General features: G+C 36.9%; 1 protein-coding gene across 2 annotated transcripts in view; it reads left to right on the top strand.

The window, feature by feature from the left end:
- Positions 1-16,929, top strand: part of LOC115222614 (glutathione S-transferase C-terminal domain-containing protein) — a 64,642-nt gene that overhangs the window by 42,649 nt on the left and 5,064 nt on the right. For both annotated transcript variants that reach the window (XM_029792917.2, XM_029792916.2), the window contains exons 8-14: positions 2,197-2,263; positions 4,170-4,266; positions 5,349-5,464; positions 7,612-7,656; positions 8,627-8,716; positions 10,963-11,169; positions 11,715-11,778. In XM_029792917.2, coding sequence (XP_029648777.1) covers positions 2,197-2,263; positions 4,170-4,266; positions 5,349-5,464; positions 7,612-7,656; positions 8,627-8,716; positions 10,963-11,169; positions 11,715-11,778 — 686 coding nt within the window. The remainder of the gene's footprint in view (positions 1-2,196; positions 2,264-4,169; positions 4,267-5,348; positions 5,465-7,611; positions 7,657-8,626; positions 8,717-10,962; positions 11,170-11,714; positions 11,779-16,929) is intronic.

Here is a 16,929-nt window from a genome sequence, read left to right on the forward strand (position 1 = left end):
GAAAATATGTTTCTGTATTTTTGGTGGTGAATTTGCAGAATTGTTAGGGTGTCGAATAATATGAAGCTTAAGGTCCTTTATGTTATGAGTTTGAATCCTACAAAGTGAGGTTATAGGGTCTTACTTCGGTTGAAAGTAAACATGATAAATTTTGTCCTATTGTTATATATGATTGTTATATATGATTTTTAATCCTTGAAGTAGTCGGAGAAGGACATAAAATAAAGAACCAGCCAAGTACTGAAGCTGACTCTCCTGTTGATGGATGATACCTTTAATGACCAAAATGGTCAACTGTTTCTATTTAAAATAGTGCATGGGATGAAGCAATAGTAACAACAACAACAATAATAATAATAATCCTTTCTACTATAGGCACAAGGCCTGAAATTTTGGGGGAGGAAGATAAGTCAGTTACATCGACCTTAGTGCATAACTGGTACTTATTTCATTGACCTTGAAAAGATGAAAGGCTAAGTTGATCTTGGTGGAATTTGAATTCAGAACATAAAAGACGGCTGAAATGCTGCTAAGCAGTTTGTCCAGCATGCTAATGATTCTGCCAGCTCACTGCCTTAATAATAATAATAATAGTAGTAGTAGTAGTAGTAGCAGTAGCAGTAGTAGTAGTTGTAGTAGTAGTAGTAGTAGCAGCAGCAGCAGCAGTGGCAATAATCCTTTCTATTATAGGGCACAAGGCCTGAAATTTGGGGGAGGGAGCTAGTCGATTATATTGATCCCAGTGTGTAACTGGTCCTTAATTTATCGACCCCCCAAATGAATGAAAAGCAAAGTCAACCTTGACAGTATTTGAACTCAGAATGTAGCGGCAGACAAATTACTGCTAAGCATTTCTCCCGGTGTGCTAACGATTCTGCCAGCTTGCTGCCTTAATAACAATGATAATGATGATGACGACGATGACAATGACGATGATCCTTTCTGTTATAGGCCACAAGGCCTGAAATTTGGGTGGAGGGGACTAGTTGATTACATCGATCCCAGTATGTAGCTAGTACTTAATTTATTGACTCCGAAAGGATGAAAGGCAAAGTTGACCTCAGTGGAATTTGAACTCAGAATGCAGTGATGGACAAAATACTGCTAAGTGTTTCATCTAGCGTGCTAATGATTCTGCCAGCTTGCCTCCTTAATAGTGATAATAAGGATGATGATAATGATGATAACGAGGACAATGACGACTGTGATGGCATGTCCTGTGATTTGATGGTTGGTTAACATTGGAGGAGCTACTATGTGGATATCAGCCTGCTAAAAATAAAGCCAAATCCTCCTCAAGCCACACTTGATCACCTTAAAAAAAAATGGAAGGGAAACATTGAAGAGTGCAACCTCTTGTATGCAAAAAAAAAAGGGGACAAATCTAACTTGAACAGTTTTAGTATGTTGATGATTATCCTAACATGTTGCCAAAATTATCCCAATATGTTGCTAATTGTATCAACATGTCATTGACCACCTTAAAGCATTGCTAATTATCTCAGCATGTATTTGATTATCTTAACATGTTGCTAATTGTCTTAATACATTGATTATCTTAGTATGCTAATGATTATATATTAATGTGTTTCTAATTATTTTAATATGCTTGCTCATTATCCTAACATCAAAATCAAATCAAATTCGCAAATTTGACGACTGGCACTCATGCCAGTGGAGTGCTAAGAGCACCATCCGAGTGTGATCACTGTCAGGGCACCTGACCGGCTTCTGTACTGGTGGCACATAAAAAGAACCATTCAAACGTGATCATTACCAGCGTCGCCTTACTGGCATGTGGTGGAAAACATTTGAGCGAAGTTGTTGCCAGTGCTGCTGGACTGGCTCCTGTGCAGGTGGCACGTAAAAAACACTAATTGAGCATGGCCGTTGCCAGTACCGCCAGACTGGCCCTTGTGCCGGTGGCACGTAAAAGCACCCACTACACTCACGGAGTGGTTGGCATTAGGAAGGGCATCCAGCTGTAGAAACTCTGCCAGATCAGATTGGGGCCTGGTGCAGCCATCTGGTTCGCCAGTCCTCAGACAAATCATGCAACCCATGCTAGCATGGAAAGTGGACGTTAAACGATGATGATGATGTTGCTACTTATCTTAATATATTGGTGATTATCTTAATTTGTTGCTAATTAATTTAACATGTTTCTAATTGTCTTTACACATCTCATTGTTCCAGACGTAGAACTCGGAGTAAATACAGAGCATTAAAACCAGAACTTGCAAGAGTACTCAAAATAATTAAGGTGAGACTTATTATTTCATTTTTTTACATGAAAATGTTTTCTTAATGACTGTATCAAACATAAAACACACACACACACACACACTCTTTCTCTCTCTCACTCTCTCTCTCTCTCTCTTACTCACACACACACACAACCACACACACACACACACCACCACACACACAACACACACACACACACACACACACACAACCACACACACACACACACACACATATGTGCATCTCAGTTTTCAGAAAGGGTACACAGTTTCACTTTGTGCTGCAAGAGGTGACTCAAAAAGTTGGCATCAGGTTGGCCATGAAACACTGCCCCAAAAAAGCCCTCTCCATCCCATGGGGGGAAACAATAATGATGACATAAATGAATCAAGTTCTCCATGTAAGATACAATACTTGCACAAAGCTGCATTGGTGAGGCAGCACGAAAGATTTCCGCCGAGGTCGACTTTGCCTTTCATCCTTTCGGGGGTCGATAAATTAAGTACCAGTTGCGTACTGAGGTTGATCTAATTGACTGCCCCAACCCCTTCCCAAAAATTTCGAGCCTTGTACCTAGAGTAGAAAATACTACAAGAATTGTACTAATTTTGTTTATATTCATTCATGGGTGAAGGATACGAGCCTTTCTCTAATGTAAGGGAGAAAACTCTAATCCGTTCTTCTACCATTCAATGCTGTCCTGTATCGGCATCAGCACAAGCCCAGCAATTTGGGGAGGGAATAAATCTATTAAATTAACCCTAGTATTCAACTGGTACTTATTTAATCGACCCTGTAGGGATAAAAGGCAAAGTCAACCTCAGCAGGATTTGAACTCAGAACATAATGACAGACAAAAGGCTGCTAAGCATTTTGCCCAGTGTAGTAACAATTCTGTTAATTCGACACCTTATAACAGGGCTTGGTGAACCGGGGTAAATTACCCCAAGTGGAATAAAAATGAGATTCTTGGGAGTAATGAGGACTCGTTAGACATAAGAAAAATTATATAAAAATAAAACATGTTCCTTACTACGACAGAAATTTTTCTTCTCGCAACATTGCATCTGTCCAATGTATTGGACATGTAAATAGATTCAATAGACCTTTTGAATTCAAAGAATCAATGATTTTCTTCCTTTCATACCAAGGAGGTAACATCGGCGTAAATAAATATAGTTTGGGGTAATTGGTTAAAAAAGTTCCCCAACCCCTGCCTTATAATACCCTAAAATTTGAAACCATGCTGCTCTGCTCAGATGGGCAGGCCACATCTCACACATAGACAAATCCAGAATGCTGAAGGCCATATTCTATTGTGAGTTAATTAATGAGAACTAAAACATTTATTCTTTTATTCTTTTATATGTTCCAGTCATTTGACTGTGGACATGCTGGAGCACCACCTTTAGTCGAGCAAATTGGCCCCAGGATTTATTCTTTGTAAGCCTAGTACTTAATCTATCGGTCTCTCTTGCTGAACCGCTAAGTGACGGGGACGCAAACACACCAGCATCGGTTGGAGGGTACAAACACAGACACACATACACACACACACACATACGACGGGCTTCTTTCAGTTTCTGTCAACCAAATCCACTCACAATGCTTTGGTTGTCCCAAGGCTATAGTAGAAGACACTTGCCCAAGGTGCCACGCAGTGGGACTGAACCTGGAACCATGTGGCTGGTAAACAAGCTACTTACCACACAGCCACTCCTGCGCCTATATTTATGTATTGTTTTTGCAAAACGTGTCAAATAATAATATTCACTGAGTCATTCCATTTTAAGATGCTAGGATGGGACATGAATGCTATTCGTAGCATATGGAACCAACACTTATGTAATCCCTGTTGTTGATTTGTCGTATTCATTGTTAGTGGCATTGGGTGATTTGGTCATTGTTATTTTTCTTTTTAGGAGGCCATTATTGAACCCATTGTGGGAGAACATCCATGTGGAACAGATATTACTTTACCTTGGAGTGAATTACCTCGTGCCATTCATCCACATGAGGGTAAGATAATTGTTGTTGTTGTTGTCGTTGCTGTTGTTGTTAAGGCAGCAAGCTGGCAGAATTGTTGGCACTGTGAGTTCAAATGCAGCTAGGGTTAACTTTGCCTTTTGGGGTGTTGATAAAATAAATTACCAGTTGGACACTGGAGGCCAATGTGATCAACTAGCCCTCTCTGCCGAAAATTGCTGGCCTTGTGCTAAAATAATAATTGTTTTATTCCTACCCACAAAGGGCAACATAGAGGGGACAATACAATCGGGAAAAATAAAATAATGAATTATGAAGTTTGTACAATGTGGTGTAATGCCCACTCGATCCCCGAAATCGAGCGGTTACATTTCGTCATTTTTTTATTACGTCAACAATATTTTCCAAATAAAAACATTTTACACATTTTCAACATACATTTCAAAAATTTTACAAAGTTCAACATTTTTTTTTTTTCCAGAATTTAAAGTTCTTTTTATCATTTCCAAATTAAAGTTTTCACAATACCTTTTCTTTTATATATACTCCATTATCTCTACCAAATTTTGGTAAATTTCCATCGTTCGTGGCCACCTTGTAAGTCGGCATTTCATATGTTTTGCTAAAATAATAATAATAATAATTCTTTGTTGTCATCATTGTCAAAATTTGGTAGTTAGGGTTTTGTATTGCTAGGAATGCTGAGAGAGGAGAGTGAAAGAGAGAGAGGGAGAAAGTGCATATATGTGTGTGTGTGTGTGTGTGTTTGGATGAGCAATTGAGATATTGTTTCAAATGTGTGAATAGTACATTTAATGTGTATGTTTGGGATTTGTACAGGGTGATAGTGATGATTATGACTATGATGATTGTTGCTACTGCTACTGTTGCTGCTGCTGCTGCTACTACTACTACTACTACCACCACCACCACCACTACTACTACCACCACCACCACCACTACTACTACAACAACTACTACCACCACTACTACTACTACTACTACCACCACCACCACCACTACTACTACTACAACTATACTACTACTACTTATTGTATCTGCTGCTGTTGTTGTTGTTGTTGTTGTTGTAGTATTTGTCTCCTCTTCTATTTCAGGTGGACTTCCTGAGAAAAGAGCTCTCAAAAAATGTCAGCAACTAGAAAATCTTGTTACAGCAATTAGGAAAATAGCTCAACCTGGCCAAACTATTGTAGATTTCTGCAGTGGTGGGGTAAGTTTGAACTTGTGTCTTTATAGTTCTTTCAGAAATTATGAAATAAAACATCAAATGTTTAACTCTAATTAAATAATTAATCAGAATAAAAACCAGAGAAGGAATCTCTGTTAGGATCAGAGAGGAAGCCTCTTTAAAGACAAGAGAGGGAGTTTCTTTAAAAGTCAGTGTGGGAGCTTCATGTAGTCACATAAACTGCTAGACATACCGTAAATCCTCAAGTTTAATCTGTATTTTTTCCCCAAAATTTAAAGGTCAAAATCCCTAGTGCGTATTATATACAAGGTTAAAAATGAAAATTAATTTCTAAACAATGTCTGAGTCTCTATTTGCTGTTCGGCAATGTTTATTCAGACGCATTTTGTGATGTAGGGCACGAAAATACCTTAAGCTAAGCCTGAAAGCAATGAAGTCATAAAAGAATCATCCATAACTTGCAGTAAGCAACATTTATTAAACTTTATTACTGTTATTTCTTTATTTTCTGCAAACAAAATGCACAAAAAAGCTACACATTTGCATTATGTTATATATACAATAATGATAAAGGACATTACTGTATACATTTTTTACAAACCAAGGACGTTATATAGACCCCCTTGACTCAAGTTCGAGAAGGGGTGCATATTATACACAACGTATAAGTTTTTCAGAGGTACAGCCCCCTAAAATTCCCATTCGTATTATACTCAAGGGCGGACTATACTCGAGGATTTACAGTAGTAGCATCTCACATATAACGCTCTGCTGTTTTAAAATAGAAAGCATATATTCTATAATGTAGTCTTAGATGTACTGTACCTAAGAGAGAAATTGAACAGGGTAGAAATGGCTGGAACATCTTTGATCATAGGTCCACTGGATGAAGACTGACTTGAAGCTAAAAAACAACAACTATAGCCACTAATACTATTATAATACACATAAGATAATGTACTCCTAGATATAGGCACAGAAGTGGCTGTGTGGTAAATAGCTTGCTTACCAACCACATGGTTCTGGGTTCAGTCCCACTGTGTGGCACTTTGGGCAAGTGTCTTCTACTATAACCTCGGGCCAACCAAAGCCTTGTGAGTGGATTTGGTAGACAGAAACTGAAAGGTGGTGAGCTGGCAGAAACTTTAGCCCGCCAGGCGAAATGCTTAGCGGTATTTCGTCTGTCTTTACGTTCTGAGTTCAAATTCCGCCGAGGTCAATTTTGCCTTTCATCCTTTCAGGGTTGATAAATTAAATACCAGTTACACACTGGGATCGATGTAATCGACTTAATCCTTTTGTCTGTCCTTGTTTGTCCCCTCTATGTTTAGCCCCTTGTGGGCAATAAAAAAATAAGAAACTGAAAGAAGCCCGTTGTATATATGTATATATAATGTGTTTGTGTGTGTTTGTGTTTTTGTCCCCCCCCCACACACACACCATCGCTTGACAACCAATGTTAGTGTGTTTGCATCCCTGTAACTTAGTGGTTCAGCAAAAGAGACCAATAGGATAAGTACTTGGCTTACAAAGAATAAGTCTTGGGGTCGATTTGTTCAACTAAAGGCAGTGCTCCAGCTTACAATTCAGCCATTCAATTCTTTAGCCAGACAGTTATTTTGTCTTCATATTTGTTTAAATCTTTAGCATTCAGATTGCTCTGTCAAATATGACACATATTTATTCATATTGTTTTCAATTAATCAGGCAATATCTCCTAGTTTCCAGATTTCAACAATGTGATTGTATATTTTTAGAATGGCATTATAGGCTACATGTGTGAGGCCAGATCTGGTCAGTTTTAACATAAAAAAGGTAGAATATTTGGACTGAATACATAAGTCAGGCTTCTTTCAGTTTCCATCTTCAAATCCGCTCACAGGGTTTTGGTCAGCCTGGAGCAATATTAGAAATCACTTGCTCAAAGTGCCAACCTGGAACCATGGAAGATTGGGAAGCAAACTTCTTACCACTTAGCCACACCTGCACACTAGTGTTCATTATAATGATTTTTGTTTTGTTTTCCCTCCCTCTCGTTCAATTTCCAGTTAGATGTGCTTTGCTTATATCAGTAAAATATATGTGAAAACTATGTCTCAAGTAACTTAAGTCTTTTCCCTTCAAATATTGTCGTCATTGTTGAATCTAAATTTACATTTTCTTTCCAGGGACATCTAGGAATTATAGTTGCTAGCCTTATTCCATATTGCAAGGTTTGTAATCCTAAATTTTTAATTTAAACTTATTTTGTGATGCATTTCTTCAAAAAGAACATTAATTATTGCTCATATCCTGTTTTTTCTATTGTTACTGTACCACACTGTATTAAAGCTTTAGCCTGCAAATTTGGCTGAAATATATTCTTACTGAACCAAATGGTTTTACTTCAAAGAAATCTTGATTTATGACTCTGCCACTTAAATTGTCTTTTTATCCTATCTATAAAAGTTTCTATTAGACTTGATAGCCTAGTCTATAAATTAGAACTACCCCCCGCCTCCTTTAGTAAATCTGAATAACAAAATAAAATCAATGATAAGCAGTGTCTTCCTGTGAAAAAAATATCAGTTACAACTATGATGTTGTTAATGAAACATGTTCTTTGTCTATCTACTTATCCTCTTTGTGATTTTGGATAATAAGAAAACTATACAAATGAATCCTTCGAATTTAACTAAATTCTATATTTTTATGCAGCTGAAGATTGCTCTACATTCTAAAATTGATGTAATATTTGCATTGCTCAATTAAATGGAGTCACATGAAACAATCGTACAGCAGTACCTCTGGATATCTTTGTTGCTTATTTTGATTATATATATATATATATATATATATATTATAATTTAGGGTATCTAAGAGATACCGCCACATTGGAAATAGCAGCAATGTATGAACATTTAATGTGGTTTTAGAGTCAGGTTTTGGCTGCTATTTCCAGTGTGGCGGTATCTCTTAGATACCCTAAATTATAATTTTAATAATAATTATTACCTTTGAAGGTTTTTATTCCCATGCTGGCCACTTGAGAAGATCAATATTTAAATTAACGATTTTATCCTTAGTTATATAAATTTTTCTATATATCATCATCATCATCATCGTTTAACGTTCATTTTCCATATATAGTGTAGTGTTTATTTAGTTGTTGTTGTTCTTATTGTTGTTGTTGCTATTATTAAGGTGTTTTTAATTGAAAACAAAGAAGAATCATTACTGATAGCCAAAAGTCGAGTGGACAAGCTACAGTTGAACAATGTTACACTGTATCAGGTATGTTAACATGTTTTATATTGTTTGTAGTAGTAGTAGTGGTGGTGGTGGTGGAGTGGTGGTAGTAGTCTTAGCATCATCATCATCATCATTTGCCTTTTATTCTTATGGGATCATTAAAATAAGTACCAGTTGAACACTGGGGTCAATGTAATCAACTTTGTACTTATAGTAGTAAGTGTTGTGTTGTTGATGCTGTTGTTTGTGTTCGCCGCCTGCTCACATCTTTGCCTCTATACATTCAGTAAAGCTTACATAACGTTGTACAGTTATCAACTGCTATTTCCAGCAAACATTGGTTTCTTGTTGTGCCACTATTTCCTATTTATGTGTATGTTCATGTATATATATATATATATATATATATATATATATATATATATATATATATATATATATATATATATATATATATCATCGTTTGTTCATTTCGTTGAACGTCCGTTTTCCATGAAACGAACAAATCAAAATAGATGAACATCAATGGAATTTGTATCTTTGTGGTACCAGTGCGGTGGCACACAAGGAAAACCATCCGAACGTGGCCGTAGCCAGTACCGCATCGACTGGCCTCCGTGCTGTGGGCACGTAACAAACACCATCCGATCGTGGCCGTTCGCCAGCCTCATCTGGCACCTGTGTCGGTGGCACATAAAAACACCATCCGAGCGTGGCCGTCTGCCAGCCTCGTCTGCCAGCCTCGTCTGGCACCTGTGTCGGTGGCACATAAAAAAAAACACCATCCGAGCATGGGCGTCTGCCAGCCTCGTCTGGCACCTGTGTCGGTGGCACATAAAAAACACCATCCGAGCGTGGCCGTCTGCCAGCCTCGTCTGGCACCTGTGTTGGTGGCACATAAAAAACACCATCCGAGCGTGGCCGTTCGCCAGCCTCGTCTGGCACCTGTGTCGGTGGCACATAAAATCACCCACTACACTCTCGGAGTGGTTGGCGTTAGGAAGGGCATCCAGCTGTAGAAACACTGCCAGATCTGACTGGCCTGGTGCAGCCTTCGGGCTCCCCAGACCCCAGTTGAACCGTCCAACCCATGCTAGCATGGAAAGCGGACGTTAAATGATGATGATGATGATGATGATGATGATGATGATGATACAAAAGCGGGTGCTGAAAAGTTCCTAGCTTTGGGTAAAAGAAAATACAGGAGGATCAGTTTATTATGATTTTATTCAACGCATTCCCCTCTCAGATTCACACACTTATTACTGTGGTTCTTCTGTTTTTCTAAGCCATGTAAAAGAACTTGAAAGGCTGGGCCTCCAGCCTGGCTTTTTGTAATGCCCTTAAAGCCAGGAGCTTTCCAGCACCCCATCATGTATAATGTGCATATATATATATATATATATATATATATATATGCATATAAAAGGCAGCGAGCTGGCAGAAACGTTAGCATGCTGGGCGAAATGCTTAGCGGTATTTTGTCTGCCACTACGTTCTGAGTTCAAATTCCGCCAAGGTCGACTTGCCTTTCATCCTTTCGGGGTCGATAAATCAAGTACCAGTTTTGCACTGGGGTCGTATGTAATCGACTTAATCCTTTTGTCTGTCCTTGTTTGTCCCCACTATGTTTAGCCCCTTGTAGGCAGTAAAGAAATATATATATATATATATAGCAATAAGAAAATGGAAAGGATCAATAGGTGGTTCATCAACTTTTAGACATTATATTATGTCAACTTATTTATTTATTTACTAAAATGACAATTACAAGAATATACATACATGTATAACATATTATGCTATACATATAAGATATAAAATATATTAATATATAAGGATACTAGTAATTATTACAATATAACATACATGAATATAAATTGGGAAAATAACTTACAGCTGTTTCAGCCAAGAGGTAAAAATACCTCATTCTACCTTTATTACTCAAGTGGAGTGAAGTAATAGGCAGGTGAAACTGAAGTACTTGGGTATATCTCTAGGCTTCGTCAGAGATTATAAAGTACATAATGTTAAGTTATAAATAAATATAGATATAAAATAAATGAAAATACACACACATTTAAATACTTATGTATATAGGTATACATATACATACATATATAAATATACATAAATACTTATATATATACTGAAATGTACATACATATTTGAATTTATAAGCATACACAATAATCAGTTATAAACAGACACACACACACACAAACACAGATAAATTCATATATATATATATATATATATAACTAATTAAAATAATTTATTCATTTCAGTGCAATCTTGGTTATTTCCATGGCAAATTTGATGTTGGAACTTGTCTCCATGCTTGTGGTGTTGCAACTGACATGGTGCTACAGAAGTGCTTGGACAGTAAGGCAGCTTTTGTAGTTTGTCCTTGTTGTTATGGTGCCGTACAGAACACTCACCTGATTTCATATCCAAGAAGCCAACTTTTCCAAAAGGCAAACATTTCTGATAAGGTAAATAATGTGTGTGTGTGTGTATATATATATATATATATATATATATATATGAAAAGGGAGAGAGAGAGAGAGAGAGAGAGAGAGAGTAAACAAAGCATTAACCCTTTCGTTACCATATTTATTTTGAGATGCTCTGTGTTTCTTTGAATTACTTTGAATATAACAAAGAATTTAGTAAAATAACTTAGTCATCATTCAGCTAGTGTTAGGAACATAAATTGTGACTAAGGTTTGGTGGAAGATTTTAATTCAAAACTTATAAAAACAAGACATTTGTACTCAGAGCCAGAGCCGGTTTCAGCCGGGTTGGTAACAAAAGGGTTAAGTAATATACAAAAAAATTGGTTGTTGTGGCGCTTCAGAATGGTCAGAAAAAGATTAAAAAAGAAAATGAAGGCTTGGTTATGTAAATTTAACTTTAAACGGAAAAAAAAAAAGATATTATAAATGAGATAAAATATAATATTTGTATGTGTTCACACACACACACACACACACACACACACACACACACATATACATATATTGTTGTTGTCTTTTAGGACTTGTTAACTCTTGGACATGCAGCTGACCAAACTGAAGTTAAAACAACTTTAGAACAGCAAGGTAATGCCCTTTTTTTTTGTTCTTTCTTTTTTCTCTCTTTTTTGTTCTTTTTTTTTTGTGTGTGTAACACTAACTCAACTTTAACCAAACACATGTCCTGAAAAATTTTCTCGACAAGAACAAATTGGAGTTTTTGATCTCGAATATATGATAAATGGAAATAAATTATACTATTTTTATCTCATTTAAAAAATTTTTAGCTATAAAGTACAGTTAGAAACCATTTTTATAATTATTTGTTATTGTGGTGGTAAAGTGGCCGAATTAATTGAATCATCAACATCATCATCATCATCATCATCATTATCATCATTTTAATGTCCATTTTCCTATGCATGAGTTGGACAAAGTTTATTAACACAGACTGTCTACAGTCAGATGCTCCTCCTCTCACTAACCCTCCCCTGTTCGAAGCAAGGTAATATTTCCTAATGGACAGATATGTTTTCACGGAATATTAGAAATGAATGAAAATACTTGTATAAAAATGACGTTCATGCACAAAAATCATGTGATGTCAAGACAAGGAGACACAAACATATGCACCTTCACATACAATATATAAACAACAGCTGCACATTTACCAACACCATTGTCACCTCCAATAATCTTTTCTACTCTAGGCACAAGGCCCGAAAGTTTTTGGGAGGGGGGAGGGGCCAGTATATTAAGTGACCCCAGTACGCAACTGGTACTTAATTTATCGATCCCAAAAGGATGAAAGGCAAGTCGACCTTGGCGGAATTTGAACTCAGAATGTAAAGATAGACGACATACTGCTAAGCATTTCACCTGGCGTGCTAACATTTCTGCCAGCTCACCACCTCCAATAATTCCAACACCAGCGATGCCAGCACCAACAGCGCCAGTCCCAGCAACAGTGGCGGCTGGCAGCAGTGACGCCAACACCACTAGACACACCACCGCCAACACCCAACCATGGAGATACATTGGCTGTTTTGGAAATTCGTTCAAACAATACCTCTCCAACCACAGATCCATCTTCAAGTTACTGGAAAAGAGATTCGTCACATCATTAGCCATCCATGTATGGCAGCTAATAGATGATGAGATTCCATACATGCTTAGCGGTATTTCGTCTGCCATTACGTTCTGAGTTCAAATTCCACCGAGGTCGACTTTGCCTTTCATCCTTTTGGGGGTCGATAAATTAAGTACCGGTTAAGTATTGGGGTCGATGTAATCGACTTAATCCCTTTGTCTGTCCTTGTTTGTCCCCTCTGTGCTTAGCCCCTTGTGGGCAGTAAAGAAATAAGAAGCTCATTTCTTGTTGGTTAGGGTGAAGTTACTGGTCAACCATGCCTAGTATGCCTATGTGATTGAGAAAAGGAGTACTAGTAATATGCTGGAATTGACATTTATCTCGTTAAATCTGAAGTCTTGTTACTCTTGTAGCATTGTGATGATTTAGTCTTGTTGTTTAATTGCTGACTGATTTTCGTCTCTCTTTCTTATGGTTACCCATTTTGTGTCCAGGTTCTGCATTAACAGTTTCACCATGTCCTTCCATACTAGGAATTCTCTCCCTTCCCATGTTTCTCTTGTGATAATTGATTATCTGTTGTTAAAGACAAACAACATTGACCTAAAAGGATCTGCAAAAGTTATAAGTGCAGTATTTGCCTCCAGACCAAACTATTAGATAGAGAAAAAAAATGTTGCAACATTTTGGGCATGTATCTTTTACTAAAACTCTATGCTGACTTAATGCCTCAGTAAATTTGGTAAACAAAAACTGTGAGGAAGTCGTCGTGTGTGTGTGTGTGTGTGTTTAAATGCATATGTGTTTATGTTGTGTGTGTTCCTTATCCAGCTTGACAACTGGCGTTGGTTTGTCTATGATCCTGTAAATTTATGGTTCAACAAAAGAGACCTATAGAATAAGTACCAAAATTAAAAAGATTTAGTAGATGGAAGCCTGCCATCGATGCATACATGCATATTATCATCATCGTTGTCGTCATCACTGGTGAACCAGATGGATGCACCAGGCTCCAATCTTGATCTGGCAGAGTTTCTACAGCTGGATGCCCTTCCTAACACCTACCTCTCTGAGAGTGTAGTGGGTGCTTTTATGTGCCACTGGCACGAGGGCCAGTCAGGCGGTACTGGCAACGACCTCACTCAAATGGTGCTTTTTATGTGCCACCTGCACAGGAGCCAGTCCAGTGGCACTGGCAACAACCTCGCTTGAATGTTTATATATATATATATATATATATATACACACACTTGTAAATGTGTGTACGTTTTTATTTGTGCTGAGTTTCTCTCCCTCCATTCTTTGACAACTGGTGTCAGTTTGTTTATGTCCCTGTAACTTAGTGGTTTCTTAAAAAAAGGAACCGTTATAATAAGCACCAAACTTCAGAAAATAAGTACTGGTGTCAATTTATTCATCTAAACCCTTCAAAGCAGTGCTCCAGCATGGCTGCAGTCAAATGACTGAAAAAATTATCTTGACCTACAATCAAAGGTTTCCAGTCGTGACCATTCCTCCTTTTTATGTCTTAACTACATTAGCCAATACCTCCTTCCATTGTGTATCAATGTCAAACAATCACAGAAACTTTATTATTGACTTGTCCTATGTTGGTTTGATTCCAAGACACAAGGGTGTAGCAGAACAGTAGAATATTTAACTAACTTGGTGATGGGTCTCGGGGTTTAAGCCCCTTACATTGTGAACTGTAACCCCATTAGCATCTACTTTGACTTTCATCTGAAGTAGTAGTAGTAGTAGTAGGAGGAGGAGGGAGGTGGTAGTGGTAAAAGATGTGTATCACTAAATTTACAAATTTGTATTTATAAGAATTTATTATTATTATTTCAAATTCTGCCAAGGCTGACTGCTTTTCATCCTTTCAGGGTTGCTAACATAAGTATCAGTTGAGCACTAGGGTAGATGTAATCGACCCCCACCAAAAAAAAAAAAATTTTAGGCCATGTGCCTATAGTAGAAAGGATTATTATTATTATTACCTCTGCCCTAGCAAAGGTATTGTTTTCAGTCATATTTGTTTGTTTGTTTGCCTGTGGACTAGATATCACAAGAACCAGTGGATGGATTCGAATGAAACTTTCAGGAATATTTGGCCTCGTGACTGGCACAAACTAATTAGATTTTGCGATATATATATATACCAGGGTTCCTATTGTCTAATGTAGGTAGTCCTTTGTTTATTTTTGACATTAATGTATAATTTAAGGGAGATGTAGCTGTTCTTTCTAGCTGGTTGGGTGATCATGCAAAGGCTCTCTGATCATTTTGTTGTTAAAATTTATCTGCAGGCATGGCTGTATGGTAAGAAGTTTGCTTCCCAACCACAATAGTTCCAGGCTCAGCCCCATTGCATGGCACCTTGGGCAAGTGTCTTCTACTAAAGCCTTGTGAGTGGATTTAGTAGAGGAAAGCTGAAAGAAGCTTGACGTGTGTGTGTGTTTGCGTGTGAGTGTCTTTGTGTCTGTGTATGTCCTCCACCACCTCTACTGAACAACTGGTGTTGGTGTATTTATGCCCATGGGACTTAACAGTTTGGCAAAAGAGATCAATAGAGTAAGTGCCAGGCTTATAAAAATGATAAAAACAAGTACTAGTGACAATTTGTTGAATTAAAATTCTTCGAGGTCATGCTCCAGTATGGCCATATAATACCTGAAACAAAATAAAATATATAGTTTACTGTTCTGTTAGAGTTGGTAGGATTGTTATCTTAGTGGCATTTTTGTCTGTCTTTAGGTTCTGAGTTCAAATTCTACTGAGGTTGACTTTGCCTTTCGGTGTTGATGAAATAAAATACCAGCTGAGCACTGGTGGTTGATGTAATTGAGTAGATCCTTCCCTCAAACTTGCAGGCCTTGTGCCAAAATTTGAAACCGTTATTAGAAGACATCAACAAAAAAGTACTCCAACCAGTGAGAGATAAATCATTCAATATCACATCTGTTGAATTAGTGTTTTAACAGCATGAAACTATTAGCAGCTCATATTTAAGCACTGTGTATATTAAAGGACATATATATATAAACATGTATGATTTAAACATTTCCCCCATAGCTTAATTTTAATTCATTTAAAAAAAGAAAAGAAAATAGGTCACGGTGTACTATTTTTTAGAATTTGATTTAAGCTGAAAGAAAAGTAATCACAAAACAAATTTCTTTATATAATTGATTTATGTATTTATTGTTTCATAGATTATTTAAAATAACTGAATAAAACAGTAATTACCTCCTCCCATTCATATACATGTAATACTATTATGTAAATTCTGTACACCTAAGTAAATTATTTGAGCATAATGCAGTCCATTGATTTCTTGGCTCTTGTTGAACTGTTTAAACCAGGGATTCTCAACCATTTTTTTTTTTCGTTATCTATGGACCCTTTTGGTAACTATTTTATTCTGCTGGATCTCCATAACCATTTGATGTTTAAAAATGTTCTTTCAAATTTCCTCTTTTGATTTTCAACACATTAAGTTGTGTAGATTTCATCATCATCATCATCATCATTTAACGTCCGCTTTCTATGCTAGTATGGGTTGGTAAAATGTTAGAGAAAGAAACCCAGCTGTTTCTTGCAATACATACCAATACATACATCTAAAGCAGAGGCTCTCAACTATTTTTTATCTATGGATTCTTTTTATTACTATTCTATTATGGTGGACCTCATAGCCACCCGATGTTTAAAAACTAGTTTTATAGAAATGTCTTTCAAAATTCCTATTTTGTTTATTACACATCTACTTGTGTAGGTTGAACTATGTAAAATGGTAGAGAAAGAAACCAAGTTGTTTCTTGCAATAAATACCAATACATAAATCTAAAGCAAAATTTTTTCAGGGGTCCTTAAAATACTATTGTGGATCCCCAATTTACTATTTTGTTGCATGGACCCCCAAAGATCTTATATGGACCCTGGTTGAGAACCACTGGTTTCAAATCTTTCATCAGCATGGAAAACAGATATTAAATGATGACGTTGATGATGGTGATAATATTCTCTTTGTGTACAAGTCATATATTATCAAATAATGAGTTATAATATTTTCTTGTTCTATTATTATTGAGAATTCTTCTTCATCATTATCATCATCATTTAATGTCCATCTTCAATGTTAGTAT

The sequence above is a fragment of the Octopus sinensis genome, linkage group LG20 (assembly GCF_006345805.1).
Source record: "Octopus sinensis linkage group LG20, ASM634580v1, whole genome shotgun sequence".
Lineage (NCBI taxonomy): Eukaryota > Metazoa > Mollusca > Cephalopoda > Octopoda > Octopodidae > Octopus > Octopus sinensis.